Source organism: Rhinopithecus roxellana, chromosome 4, assembly GCF_007565055.1.
Source record: "Rhinopithecus roxellana isolate Shanxi Qingling chromosome 4, ASM756505v1, whole genome shotgun sequence".
In the NCBI taxonomy this organism is placed as follows: domain Eukaryota; kingdom Metazoa; phylum Chordata; class Mammalia; order Primates; family Cercopithecidae; genus Rhinopithecus; species Rhinopithecus roxellana.
In genome coordinates, this window is record NC_044552.1 from 43,566,960 (window position 1) to 43,582,608 (window position 15,649).

General features: G+C 36.3%; 1 protein-coding gene across 1 annotated transcript in view; it reads right to left on the reverse strand.

Annotated features, from left to right (window-relative positions):
* PHF3 (PHD finger protein 3) overlaps positions 1 to 15,649 on the reverse strand; it is an 81,614-nt gene that overhangs the window by 13,695 nt on the left and 52,270 nt on the right. Inside the window, 5 exon segments of the mRNA XM_010364274.2 lie at positions 1,653 to 1,769; positions 3,828 to 3,984; positions 4,064 to 4,211; positions 7,974 to 8,157; positions 11,002 to 11,308. Of these exon segments, the coding sequence (XP_010362576.2) occupies positions 1,653 to 1,769; positions 3,828 to 3,984; positions 4,064 to 4,211; positions 7,974 to 8,157; positions 11,002 to 11,308 (913 nt within the window).

Genomic DNA, 15,649 nt, shown 5'->3' on the forward strand with positions numbered 1-15,649 from the left:
TCCCAGCTACTCGGGAGGCTGAGGCAGGAGAATGGCGTAAACCCAGGAGGCGGAGCTTGCAGTGAGCTGAGATCCGGCCACTGCACTCCAGCCCGGGCGACAGAGCGAGACTCCGCCTCAAAAAAAAAAAAAAAAAAAAAAAAAAAAGGTAGCCAGGAATAGAACAGGTAAGGAGGGCATAGATGGGACTCCCTTTGTTAAGTACAAATTATCCTTTAAAGAAAAATCAGGTACATGGCCTTAAGAAAGAACAAGCTGCCATTTTCTGATGCAGATGATACTCGCAGCCAGTTTCAAAGCAGAAGAGTGGCATGTGCATATTTGGGATATGGAGGGAAAGAAGAGGAGGTGATATTATTTTCAAAATATAAGAGGAGGAGAAATTACATATGGGGAAGGTAAAGGAATGTATGAAGAAGTATGATATGTCAAATCAAGGCTTCTAGATGAGCTTCAAACTAGATCTGGCATAGGTCTATATGGAGGTTTAGTGCCTCAGATGTAACTAAATATTATGAACAAAAGAATCAGGTAAATCATGTGGAGTTAATATGAACTATAACTAGTATTTTCTAGAATAAGTGGCTAACATTCTGATGCCATTGTAATACAAAAATTGGATAACATGGCTATCTCACTGTCACAATAGCTCTAAGTAACATACTCAATTTTTAAAGGTACTCTAAGTACCTTTAAGTTCACAATCTCCAAACAAAAACTCTTGCTGTGAGTTTCAGAATTTTTAAATTTGAACACGAAATATGGTGCACACACTCTGTATTACATAACATTCCAGTTAGGTCTGAGACAGCACCATATAATATACAATATTTCTGTGAATATGAACATTCATACATGGCAATTCAGGTCAAGCTTTATCAATAAATTAGTTATGCGAAAATAACTTTATTTTTCAGAGCTTCTGGCATTTGAAACTTTGGATAAGAGATAAACCTGTACACATTTTTATTCTGACTTAATTCATCTGGCTCTACAAATTACCAATATTCATAATACCTTCAAACTGCGCTGCTGAAAAATAGATGTAATTATGAAAAGTGTTAATTCTTTTCCCATCCTTCTCATTTACAAATTATAATAAAACACAAGGTAATTCTGTAACCTAGTAACTGGAGAAAATGAGAAAAAAAACTGACAAGATCAGGGAAACCAACAGAATTTAAGAACTAGAGGAATGGAGAACACGTAACCAAAAGCAGCATGTAGGCCGGGCACAGTGGTTCATGCCTGTAATCCCAGCACTTTGGGAGGCCAAGGTCGGCGGATCATGAGGTCAGGATATCGAGAACATCCTGGCCAACATGGTGAAACTCCGTCTCGACTAAAAATACAAAAATTAGTTGGGCATGGCAGCACGTGCCTGTAATCCCAGCTACTCGGGAGGCTGAGGCAGGAGAATCACCTGAACCCAGGAAGTGGAGGTTGCAGTGTGCTGAGATCGCACCACTGCACTCCAACCTAGCAATAGAGCTAGACTCCATTTCAAAAAAAAAAAAAAAAAAAGGGCAGCAGCATGTAACAGAAAGTCTGTGTTACTGTGCAGTCTGTGAATTTACCTCTGTATAATTTTTACCCAATGGCTGAAAAAAAATAATTTTGATAATCAAATGCCTATTTATAGATAATCTTACATGTCTGTTTTCTCTTCGTCTCCAAGCAGCTAACTCTTTAGAAGCTAGTTCTTCTGGACTCATTCTGATAAGATGATCAGGAGTTACTTCTCCTTTCAGTACTTTTTTAAATAATATCTGGAAGGATTTTAAAACAGGAATAGAAGGGGAGACAAACATTCAAAAGAGTGGTTAATCTTTTAACGTAAAAGAGTGGTTACTATACAGAAACTTGTAATTAAAGATACAATTTTTGAAGACTGATTTACAAATTTTTAATTATTTATATATTACCTACTACACAGAGATTAAATGACAGCTTTGTGTTCTAGGAATTTATCTAAGGCAGCAAAACAAACATTTCATGTAAAAATCAACACATATGGAGAAGCATGTACAGTAGAATCATTACAATACCTACCCGAAAATTGTATTAAGTCTACCCAGGGACACAATCTAACCATACCAATAAGCAATCTATAGTATAGGAAGGTACTGCATCTAACAGCTTTACTCAATGTAATGGTCTTCATAGTTTTTTTTTTTTTTTTTTTTTTTTTTTGAGACGGAGTCTCGCTCTGTCGCCCAGGCTGGAGTGCAGTGACTGGATCTCGCCTCAGCCTCCCGAGTAGCTGGGACTACAGGTGCCCGCCACCTCGCCCGGCTAGTTTTTTTTTTTGTATTTTTTAGTAGAGACGGGGTTTCACAGTGTTAGCCAGGATGGTCTCGATCTCCTGACCTCGTGATCCGCCCGTCTCGGCCTCCCAAAGTGCTGGGATTACAGGCTTGAGCCACCGCGCCCGGCCGGTCTTCATAGTTTTAAGATTTTATATATTTAAATCCTGACAAGCTTGGAGGAAACTGCAGAGCAAAGAACCACCTGCAAGAAAGAAACCTGAAAGAAACTGGAGGGAGGCCGGGTGCCGTGGCTCACGCCTGTAATCCCAGCACGTTAGGAGGGCAAGTCAGGCAGATCACAAGGTCAGAAGTTTGGGACCAGCCTGGCCAAAATGGTGAAACCCCGTCTCTACTAAAAATACAAAAATTAGCTGGGCATGGTGGTGCGTGCCTGTAATCCCAGCTACTCGGGAGGCTGAGGCAGGACAGTCATTTGAACCCAGGAGCCAAGGCTGCAGTGAGCTGAGATGGCGCCATTGCACTCCAGCCTGGGCGACAGGGCAAGACTCTGTCTCCAAAAAAAAGAGAAAAAAACCTGAGGGAAATAAATCTTTATTTAATTGCTGAAGTTAAGCTTCCAGATCATGTAATTCCAGAAGCATCTGATCCCTGGGACCATGATGGCAGAATATACAATGTATATTTTTAAGTCTCTGTTAGTATACTTCAAGAAAATACCTTAAATCACATAATGTAGCAAACATCCTGAAACAAATTTGTATCAGTTGTGTGAAAACCTTTCATGCAAAAAGGTTGCATCTAATTACATTCTGTTACCTAGAGTCATCTATAGTAAAAAACTGCTGGTGGACCTAAGTAAATGTCAGACACAAGAGATCACTCATGTTCCGAACTTTTAAAATGTTCACTGGCGTGACTTTTGCTTATTGTACTTATCAGGGACCAACTTTTGGTGTTGAGAGCTAACACTGACATACACGCACACACATGCACAGCCTTCAGATTTCCTCTGTCCAAAACACAAAATCCCAAGAAAAAAATTATTAATATTTACTCTACTGCTAAAAGATACTTGGAACTAAAGTTATATTTAAGACTATCTTTAGAACTAAAGTTATGTATTTTCTTAAGAAAATAAATTACATTTCAATAAAAACAATTTAAAAGCATTTCTACCCTATCTTCAGATTTAAGTACAAAATAGCTATTTTCAGATTTAAGAAAAAAAGTGTTACAAATTTTAGCTTAAAAGTTTTTTAAGAATACATATGAATGAATTTTTTAGTAAATTGGATTATATAAAGGAGAGTAAAGAAAAAAATAATATAAATCAGGTTAAGACATGGTTAGCATTTCAGTAGACTGAATGGTTAATGCTATCCATTAGTATGCAGAATTCTTCAGTAGCAAAAAGACCATTAAAATTACATGTTCTACATCAAAAGGAAATCTAATCTCACTCCAATTAACAAATTATAGATCTACTGTATTACAATCTGAGATACCTACGTATTCAGGAAAGTTGGAAGCATAAACATATGAACAAAGCATACTTACATTGTTTTTAGGATCTTTCAAATTAAACATCAAACTTCTGTATTTGTTCTTATATTTAGCATCTGTGTCCCGAAAAAAAGAGAAAAGTTCTTTCTCAATTTTTGTGGCAACTTTTGCTGCCTTTTCCTCTGGTACCTTCAAATTTGAGTCTGTAAGTCTTAAAATTAGAACAATTCAATTATTTTTCAAATATATAAAGCATAATTATTCAAACTTCTATAATAATAATATGTTACCTCTTCATAAGAATGTCTTTGAGAGAATGTCTGACACTTTGCCTGATCTGATCTGCAGAAGGCTTGGAAGCAGAAGCAGCAGGAGGATGTACATTAAGCACTCCTTTTTCAACTTTCTTCTTTTTCATCTCTTGCTTCTCAAGAGTACCTAATTTGAATAAATATCAAAACTCATTACATTGCTTTTAAAATATCTTTCCTTTTTATTGAATAATTTTATAAACAAAACTGATTAAAAATCACTATTTAGAAATAAGATCAGGGCCGGACGTGGTGGCTCAAGCCTGTAATCCCAGCACTGTGGGAGGCCAAGACAGGCGGATCACGAGGTCAGGAGATCGAGACCATCCTGGCTAACACGGTGAAACCCCGTCTCTACTAAAAAATACAAAAAACTAGCCAGGCGAGGTGGCGGGCACCTGTAGTCCCAGCTACTCGGGAGGCTGAGGCAGGAGAATGGCGTAAACCCGGGAGGCGGAACTTGCAGTGAGCTGAGATCTGGCCACTGCATTCCAGCCTGGGCGACAGAGCGAGACTCCATCTCAAATAAAAAAAAAAAAAAAAAAAAAAAGACATAAGATCAGAACCCATAGTCCACTGAAATATTCCTGACACTAAAATCCTAATTAAAATGAACAGTGACTAGGTCTTACTCTTTCCTCAATTTAGACAATGGCTTTTAGAGCTAGTTATTTTTCCACACATATATATTAATTAAATTTTAAAAGCTATTTAGAAATTTTGATCTAAACTTATTAGGAGCAGATAATAACCTAATACCACAAAATTGATGAATCTCTTCTGGTTTTAATTGCGTTTAATATTACTAATTTGAAGGCTAAGCTTTTCAAATTATCTTTATTCTATCATTACTAATTCCTACGCATCTCCAAAATCTCAATGTCAAGCATCCCACCACTCTGACTTACTATATTAGTACATTTATTCTAGAATCTCCTCATTCCAATAATTCTTAAATCTATAATTTTTACCATCTTCATGTATTCACTTTCATACATTATAAACTTAGATTACATAGTCCAATACCATTACCAGCCCCTTGTATACTTAATACCTTTATTCTCTCTCCTTTAAACATGTGTGTTGGCAAAACCACAACCCTGCTAAAAGCCAACTTTTATCCTTCACCCAAATAGGCAACAAACGGCTAAAGACAAGGGAGAAAAAGCAGCACTGGTACTGACAAATGTCATTTTAAATTTATAACCACAAGTTTTAAGTAGGTAACTCAACCTTCTGCCCTAATCCTATTAACTTTTCCTAATAAATTTGCTCTCCCACTTTTTAAGATATCTTTTTCATACTTTCTCTCCTCTCATCTCAAACCAACAATACCACTTTCTCAACTACAATCTTTTTGATTTGCTCTTCATATTTCACTGAAAAAATGGAAAAAATGTCAGCTATCACATTTTCCCATTACCAAATCCAACCTACCTACATTAGTTCTTCCTCCTACCACATACAATCTTCCCTACTACCCAATGGATGCACTTTACCTTTCTGATAAATATCTCCCTCCATGTGAAGTGAATCCCATCCCCTCTCATCTCTTCCTGAGTTTCACACCTACACTATCACTTCTCTCTCTTACATCATCATCATCATCTCTCTCTAGCTCTCTGTCTCTTTCTATTGGATCATTCCCATTAGTCTTACAAACGTGATATAATATTTTTTAAAAAAAATTCACATCCACTTCTAGCGACTATAGCATTTGTTTCTTTAAACAGCAAAACTCCTTGAGAGAGTTATCTGTAATCAGTATCTCCAGTTCCTCACTCTTTCATTCATTCACAAGCCACTACAATTGGTTTTTTTCCCTACTGCTCCACCAAAACCACTCTAGTCAAGGTCACCAATGATTTCCATTTTGCTAAGTCATAGACTTAACAATCTTATGTTTATCTTATTAGATGTCCAGACAGCATCTGGTCATTCCTTCCTTCTTGAAACTTCACCTGGCTTCCAGGCCACCAGTCTTAGTTCTCTTCTTTCCTCACAGGCCACCCATTAGTTTCTTTTGCTGTATAAACTCTTCTCTCCCCAGTTTTTAAATGCTGATGGCCAGGGTCAGTGGCTCATGCCTGTAATCCCAGCACTTTGAGAGACCAAAGCAGGAAGATCACTTGAAGGCCAGGAGTTTGAGACCAGACTGGCCAACACAACGAAACACCATCTCTACAAAAAAATCAAAAAAATTAGCTGGGTGTGGTGGTGCACACCTGTAGTCTCAGCCACTCAGGAGGCTGAGGCGAGAGGATAGCTCGAGCCCAGGAGTTCAAGGCTGTAGTGAGCTACTACTGCACTAAGCCTGGGTGACAGAGTGAGACTCTGTCACAAAAATAAAGTAAAAATAAATGCTGGTGCTTCCCAAGGGCTCTGCTTCTGTCCCTTCATGATCAAACTCTCTTGTAGCTATTTACATCTAAGCCCAGGATTTTAAATAGGTTGAGTATGCCCTTATATCAAATGCTTGGGACCAGAGTATTTCCAATTTCGGATTTTTTCAAATCCTAGAATATTTGCATTGTATTTACCAGTGGAGTATCCCAAGTCAGAAAATCTGAAATCCACAATGCTCCAACAAGCACTGCCTTTGAGCATCATACCAGCATTCAAGTTTCAGATTTCAGATTTTCATATTTGGGATGTTTCACCTGTACTAACTGCTATGCATTAGTAAATCCCAAATTTATATACCAATCTCCAAAGTCTTCTAATAGGCTCCAGACTCATCAGCCAAAGATTTACTCAAAACATTTCTACCTGGATGTCTAATAGGAATCTCACAATGGCCAAAACATAATTTTTCAATTTTCTTCCCCAAACCTTTTTCTTTCTCTTTTCTCAGACTCTATTTCCTTTACCAACCTATATCAAAGCCATCAGCAAGTTCTGTCAACTCTATTATAAAACATATGTGAATCTGACCACTACTCACTACCTTCATTGTATTTCCATTCCAAGTTACCATCATTTCTTTCCTAGGATATTGCTATGAACTAATCAGGTTACTGTCTTTCTCTCCTGCCCTCCTACAATCCAAACTGTACAGAGCAACCAGTGTTTTCCCTTGTACAAAACCCCCTAAAGGTTTCCCACAACATTCAGAACAAAATATAAACTCTTTGCCATAGTCCCAAAGGTCCCATGAGGTAGAATAAACCATCAAAGTACCTGCTACTCTTGTTCTAATTATAATCCACAAATAATTACTAGTAAAACTGGAATTCTGAGACCCTTGGGAGAAATTAATCACATCCTACTAATGTTACTGAAAGACAGGGAAAGGAACACTATATAGACAGACATATACTCAGGTTTTAAAATAGGGTACAATCAATAATTTTCTCTGAACTCATCTAACACTGTTCTATCCCTTATGTATTACCTTTTAATCACTCCATAGTGGCTTTCCTGCTCCTGAAACGCCAAGCTTGTTTCTACCACAAATCCTTAAGATTTGATGTGTCCCTTACCTTGTACCTCCTCCAAAAATATTTGCATCCCTTCAAATCCCACCTGACAAGTTACTTCCTCCACTCCATGTAAAACAGAAGTCCCATTACTCTTCCCACCTGTGACTATTCCATTACTCCACTTTTTCTTCACAAGCTATAAAACAACATGCAATTTTCTTACTTGCAAACTTACTGCCTTCTTCCATTAGTATTTAAGTGCCATGAGAACAGGGGTCTTACCTTGATTTCACTAGTGCTTCCCCAGAATTTAGAGCAAGTTTTTAATTACAAGTAACGCCAATCACTTAACCCATTTTTATTGCCATTAAAATGTTCAATTTGTAAAAATTCCCTAAGTATACTAATTGTATATTAAATAGGATATAAATATATTAGTATATAATTATTTCTGTTCATCTCACTACCTGGTTTTGAAGCTTTTTCTCCTGTGCAAGTAACAGTTGTAGACTCTTTTGGTATTTTTTCACTTTTTTCTTCTGAGGATCTCCGAGGTAAAACTGGTTGTCCCATCTTACGAAGAGGAGCTAGCTGCCATTTTTTAATTTCATTATCTCTACAGTCTGATGAATTTCTGCCTTCACCAGACTCCTGGAAAAATAGTACATCAGAATGAAAATAACTAACAATCTTTGTTTTTTAAGACGTACAAAAATAACTCTTTATTAGTAAAATGAGATTCACTCTTTCATTCGAAATTTATTCTGCACCTATTTTGTGTAGAACACATAATAGTTTATAAAGGAGAAACAAACGACATAAAGATCATGCTCTCAATACCATTAGTAGAAAGAAAATTAAAAACTAAGGTAGTAAGAATTCTCTTATTTGGCTCTGGATATGGAAAAAGGAGAAGGAAACTGTGAAGAAACAAGTGTCTATATTCTAAAACAAATGAAATTACGTTCACTTATATACTAGTAAGTGTATCAATTAAGTCCTCAGTGTGCCTATTGGCAATTTTAATTCCCATGAGGTAGAATAAACCATCAGAGTACCTGCTACTCTGGTTCTAATTATAATCCACAAAAAGTTCCTAGTAAAACTGGAATTCTGAGACCGTTGGAAGAAATTAATTACATCCTACTAATGTTCCTGAAAGACAGGGAGAAGAACGCTATATAGTCAGACATATACTCAGGTTTTAAAATAGGGTACAATCAAAATAGTGCTTTTCTCTAGACTAAGAATCCTCTAATTTTTTATTTGTCTGTTTCTTTGGTCTGCAACTAGACATTGAGGGCAGGAATATACTTCAATATTTATACGCCTAAGGCAGGTAGTGCTATGCCACACAACAGAAACTCAATAAAAAGTTCAACATAAAAATCTAGGGATAAGAAAAGCAGATTTCATAAACTAACATCAGACAAGTCCAAATAAGAGTCAACAGTTCTCATCAAAAAGGAAGCAGTGGGCCGGGCACAGTGGCTCACGCCTGCAATCCCAGCACTTTGGGAGGCCGAGGCGGGCAGATCACAAGGTCAGGAGATCGAGACCATCCTGGCTAACATGGTGAAACCCTGTCTCTACTAAAAAATACAAAAAAAAAAATTAGTCGGGCGTGGTGGCAGACACATGTAGTCCCAGCTTACTGGGGAGGCTGAGGCAGGAGAATGGCATGCACCCAGGAGGTGGAGCTTGCAGTGAGCCGAAATTGCACCACTGCACCCCAGCCTGGGCGACAGAGCGAGACTCCGTCTCAAAAAAAAGGAGGCAGTGATCATTTGTATGGTGCACGCATTTACAAAATCAGACTCACCTCAGATTCTTTTCTGATACAGACTGGATAAAGAGGTTCTCAAAATATTAAAATTGTTAATGTTTTATGACGTCTTATTTATTTATGAGACGGAGTTTCACTCTTTTGCCCAGGCTGGAATAAAGTGGCATGATCCCAGCTCACTACAACCTCCGTCTCCCGGGTTCAAGCAATTCTCCTGCCTCAGCCTCCCAAGCAGCTGGAATTACAGGCATGCACCACCATGCTCGGCTAATTTTTGTATTTTCAGTAGAGATGGGGTTTCACCATGTTGGCCAGGCTGGTCTCAAACTCCTGGCCTCAGGCGATCCACCCACCTCGGCCTCCCAAAGTGCTAGGATTACAGGTGTGAGCCACCACACCCAGACTTTATGACGTTTTTTTAAGCAAGACAGAGACAACTCAGTTACGGCCAATACAATTAGCTATATTTCTCACTGTATTACATACATATATGGCCAAGAAATTGTACATAAGAGGTGATTATTAATACTAGTTAATAACAGAAGTTTTCCAAATACATGCTATAAACTGTTCTCATTGTGGCTCTCAGATCCATATTATCGATTACTTTGATGATCAAATCAACAAAGTAACAACACGAATCAGAAGGACAGAATCTCATTCTCAAAAAGTCTTGACAGACAAAAAATACTAGATGCCACAAGAATGTGGCAAACTGGAACTTAATCCAGATTTGGTATACAAGGAGTGCCTGAAAGAAATTGATTTGTAAATAATAGGTAAGATACTGCAGAACACATCCTCATGCTCTTCAACCTAAATTAACTTCCATATCTCGTTGTAGAGAAATTAGTTTTAATAAGGAGGCTTCAATTCAGGGATGGAAATTTCAGCTCAAACTGATGAACTTTCTAACAATCAGATGCTTAAAAATGAAGATGTATCCCCTTGCAATGGATTTCAAACAGAAACTAGATCATTACTTCCTAGAAATGTTGTAGGGCATATTAATAAATCAAAATGGTTGGACTAAAAGATTTCCAAAGTTCCAACTATAAAATTCATGTTCTTTGTGTTTTGGATTATAATTGCCTAACCACATACATGTGTTGCCACTGTGTTTCCTCTCTAGCAGTATTCTATAAGAGTAACAAATTAATGATTAAAAAAGTGATCGGTAATAAAAAGGTAGACAATGAGGAAAGAAAATTTAATCAGATAAAATTTTCTTTATCTGATTATTTGATGTGTCCTTTACACATTTCTATTAAAGCCTAAATATCTTGAAATTTCTATTTAGAAAATACTTTCAGAAGATAGTCAAAAAATAATGTCAAATGTTCAAAGGGCTGGTAGATATTTATGGACTGAAAAGCTTTTCTAAAAAAACTTAGCAAGCACAATTTACACTTAACGGCCACAAGATCCACACACATCCTACAACAGAAAATTCAAGTACCAAACTAAGGGCTAGAAATGGCATAAAAGACGGTAAGAGATAAGATCTGCATATTCTAAAAGTCACTATCTGGTTTCACCAAGACTGCCAAAAAATTTTAAATAAAAACCTATTCACTTTCATGGAAAACTAAATTTGAAAATGTAAAAAAGAACATTAAAACTTCTACGGAGAAATTTCAAACTTACTGCAGTCAGTCCATACAAAAAGCTCTTAAATAAACGAAATAATTCATTAATGAAGAGCTCACCCGTTTTAAAATTTTGACCTTGTGCTTCACTGTATCATCTATATATTTGGTTCTATCATTTGCTGTGTGTTTTGATAATCCAAGCTTTTCACACTCCATTGTTTTATCTTCACTATGGAATTCAACTGTAGCTTGGTTTTCCAAAGTATCTGGATCTAATATTTCAGTCTTTTTGTCTTCTTCAGCACAACATTTTACACAGACATATTCTTTGTCTTCCTCGCCCATCTGTTGTGCTTGAGAAAGACTTAACCCAACACAATCACCATGAAACCAGTCATCACATCTCCCACAGCCAACCATAAACCTGGAAAACAGAACACCAAAAAACTTTTATCTGTTTTTTTAACAAGAAAATCTATGTCAAAAATCAGGCTAAATTAAATTTTCAATATTTGATTTCTGAAACTTTGCATGTTTTCCATCTCTATCCATTCCGTAAGTTCAACATACAGCAAGTTTTCAAAGAAAATAATATTCTATTAAAATGATACCTTTAAGACCTCAAATATTTCTCCTCTGGTATGAATGAGAAAATGCTGGGGCAGGGAGGGGACAATAAACCATCAGGAAGAAAGACAACTGGCCTTTGTCAGTCTTGAATACTATAAATAACAACAAAGTATAGACTAACAATAAATTTCTCCACTGAGAAGGGTGATAAAATCTTGGTAATAATTTCATCACAGACAATCCATCAACATTACAGCTACCTACCCCACCACAGACGTGAAATCATACATAAAATTGGGAAGAACTGTTTATCCATGAATCGTTTTAAATAAAAGAAAAAACTAACAATAGCAACAGAAACAGAACTCAAAAGCTAGCATGATGAAGCCTCTCAAACTGTTTATTAGTCATCTTACCCAGATAACCTCAAAATATCCTGGTTCATGGTGTCACGCTGATTCAGCTAAAGAATATTTTTCTGTACTTTTAAGTTCAAAGGACTTCCTTAATAATTACCATGTGTTTTAGATTTGGTTTTCCAAATAAAGATCACTATTCTATCTTAACATAAAAATATTAGTACTTGGGTTGGATATAATTCCCAATTTTCTTATAAAAGTTTTCCCATCATTGTCTTTTAGCTAAGTAATAACTTCACTAACCAACAGGACAAGTCCAGGGATGTGAGATGTATGACTCTAAAAAAGCTTCTATCTTCCCAGTTTAAAAGGAGTATCTATAACTACCCGTGAAAATAATGGCAAATGAGATACATACACAGCGATTTAATTTACGTGCTTTTTAACCCATTGTTAGGAAAGCTGCAATGCTCATTTCAGACATCCATCCTTAACTTTGCCCTTTTTTTCTTCAGGCTAGCGATTTATGATACAGATTAAAGACTTAGGATTTAGGTCAATACTTTAACAATCTAAAGACTGTGCTGCTGATTTTGATAATAGTGGCACCACCAACAGTGCCAAACTCCTTTCAAAAAGCTGTAGTCCAAGAGAGAGGATATTGAAGGTAACACACTGGGTGATATAGCCAACTCAAAATATACCAGAGGTACTGTTTTAATGTTAGAACTGTAAAAACTACAACAGTGAGTTCCAATCCTTAGTGTTTTTAAAGTCTTGCCAAATACCTCACTCCTCAATAGCAGCACTTCCTTTTCCTCTTCCTCATGTGCCTATTGTGTATAAAACCACTACTATGCCTTGAGACTTGACTTCATCACATCTATAATTTATCACTTTTTATCCTTGCTGGTAATGCCTGTGCTAGCTTTAGCAGGTTAAGTCCTCATCTCCCTAGGGATTAATTTGATTTGAAAAAAACAATACAGAATATTTGGGGTTGACAAGCAAGGAAACTTTCGAACAATGTAACATACGTTTGGAAGACAGAAGTAATTCCTACAGGTTTGAGATTTTTGATGGGCCCGTAATGATACAGATATTCTAGCAAAAGGGGAAAAAAGTTTGAAATGCAGGTGTTTAAAAGTCTTCCCACTTCAGGTTGCAAAGTTAAAATATTAAAGATGATTATTTGTAATGAGCGTCGTAGCTTTCCTAACAATGGGTTAACTGATATTTCTTGAAAGCAACTGTCTAACATGAATGTTTCTGAAATACTGAAGGAAAGCTAATAATTTCCCTTTACTTCCACAATCAAAGGTATATTAAGATTTCTTCAAAGCAAGTCTGGGATAGTTTCAGTGAGACATGACTTATAAACCTACAGTACAAATCATGCTATTGTCCCAAATCCAAACCTAAAGGTCAAAATATAAAGCACATATCAAGGAATTTTCACATTTTTATTCGACAACCAGGCAAGAGTGGTTTCATGATCGTGAAATTTATCAAGCAACTATTTCAATAAACCTCATTTCAAGTTTACATTGGAAATGTCTCATTCAAACTTGAGAGGCTATGAAAAGCAAAACTCTAGTGCCATCTACAGATATATCTTAATAGTTTATATTTCCGTTTAAAAAATGCAGTTATATAAAATTTTCTGAGAAATCAAGAAAAAAATGGCATCGACAGAATAATTTCCACATGTCCTACAGATAAATTCACTTTAAAATGAAATTGATAACCAAAAATGTATTATATGGATCACTTTAAGGTCTCTAAAACATGGAAGTACTAAGAACATTTTAAACCACATTTAAAAAAACAAAAAAGATGGCCTATCACATAAAGAGAATATATTTTCTTTCCTTTTCATGCTGTTGCTCTACTTCAAAAACATGGGAATGTGGGGAGTATGGAATAAGGGAGAGAGTAGCTAGAGTGGCTGTAACTAACAATTACTCTACCACTTTCTGCCCCGTCCTTAAATTTCTAATTACCAAGAGGAAAGAAGGAAAAGGCTACAGCCTAGATGTTAAATGTTTTACTATAAAATCAATGTTGTGTGGAGTTTAGCTGTGGATCAATTAACTGGACCAAGTCAGTATGAATCATTTAACTGGAAGAGTTACAAGCAATATTTATGCTGTCTTTGCCTACTGTCACATGTTCACATACAAAATTAAAAATAAAACTAAAAAAACTAAACTAGACCTACTAAAGAGAATTAAAAACTATTATCTTTTCGGCATGAGCAAAATTTTCAAGTTTCTTCAAAGTTAAACTACAGAGATAGCATTTAGAACTCCTCTCTTAACAAATTCATCATAAATTCACTAACATCGTGGGCATTTCAAGATGGGCCTCCAGTTCTGGTGTTCCCTTTTAAGTAACAGACTAGACCATGTTACTGTGTGTGAGAGAGAGAGACTCCCTCTTCTAAGATGAAAAAATTCTATTTCACGTAACATTACATCATTTTTGTTACTAACAATCTGCAGAGAAAGGCAGAATCATTTGTTCTAGAAGTTTCTTCTCAGAAGTTTTCTTGTTTGAAAGCTATAAATCCATTTTCTGTTTGTTTTTTAAATATTATCTGATATACTAGTCTACAATTGGGGCCAAGGAAGTGTAATGCAAACTAAAAAACTCAAGCATCTTCTGGAGAAGTAGAAAAATAGAAACCACAAGGTAAATAATATGAAAAAACCAAGACTTCCTCCTTACAAAATGCCAACTGACTTACATTTAAAAGAAGTTCAAAAGTTGTATTAATTTAAAAATTAGAGGATTAAATAATCTAGATGGTCTTTAAAATCATATACCTTTGGTATAAGTTTGAATCATGAAAATAAATGGAAGCAACAAAAACCTAGCATGATATGTTGCCTCTTTAAGGATCTACTGTCTTTAGGATATGTATAGAAGTTGCTTACGATTAATATTACATCTAGCCATGACATAGCTATATTACAAAATATAATTTCCAACTGGGAGCACACACAAGGAAGCTAACTTCAACTGCAATATGTAAAAAAATGATAAAGCACTACTATAGTCTTCACAGAAGCAAAGCTGTTTCAAGTGATAGAAAATGTGTCGTATTAACAAACAGCTTTCAATGTATCTAGTGCATGAAATCAAAGAGAAGGATCAAAATTATTTCCAAATATGCCCTTTCTAATAAATTTATATTCTTACACAAGGATTAAAATAGGAAAATTACAAGCTGCATGACAGGTGCATTTTTTGAGTAAACAAAATGTATACAAGCACAATGTATCAAAGTAGTAGGATCACAGTAGTAGTGAAGGCTAGTTAATACATAAAAACAACAATCAGCTGGGCACCATGGCTTGTGCCTGTAATCCCAGCACTTTGGGAGGCTGAGGTGGACGGATCACCTGAGGCCAGGAGTTCGAGACCAGCCTGGTCAACATGTAGAGAAACCCCATCTCTACAAACATACGAAATAAGCCGGGCATGGTGGTGCTTGCCTGTAATCCCAGCTACTTGGGAGGCTGAGGCAGGAGAATCGCTTGAACTCAGGAGGTGGAGTTTGCAGTCAGCCAAGATCACGCCACTGCACTCCAGCCGGGGCAACAGTGAGACTTCGTCTCAAAAAAAAAAAAAGAAGAAAAAGAAAAAGAAAAAAACAATTGCACAGGCTTTTTTATTCACAAAATTGAAGTAATCAAAAATGCTGCTTTCAAAATTGTTTCCAATGTTAACATATATTATTCACATCAATTACAGAGTGTAAACCCAAAATCTCTATGCACCCAACATTCTAAGTCATTCTACAGACTGGAACAAAAACACTCTAGATTCCA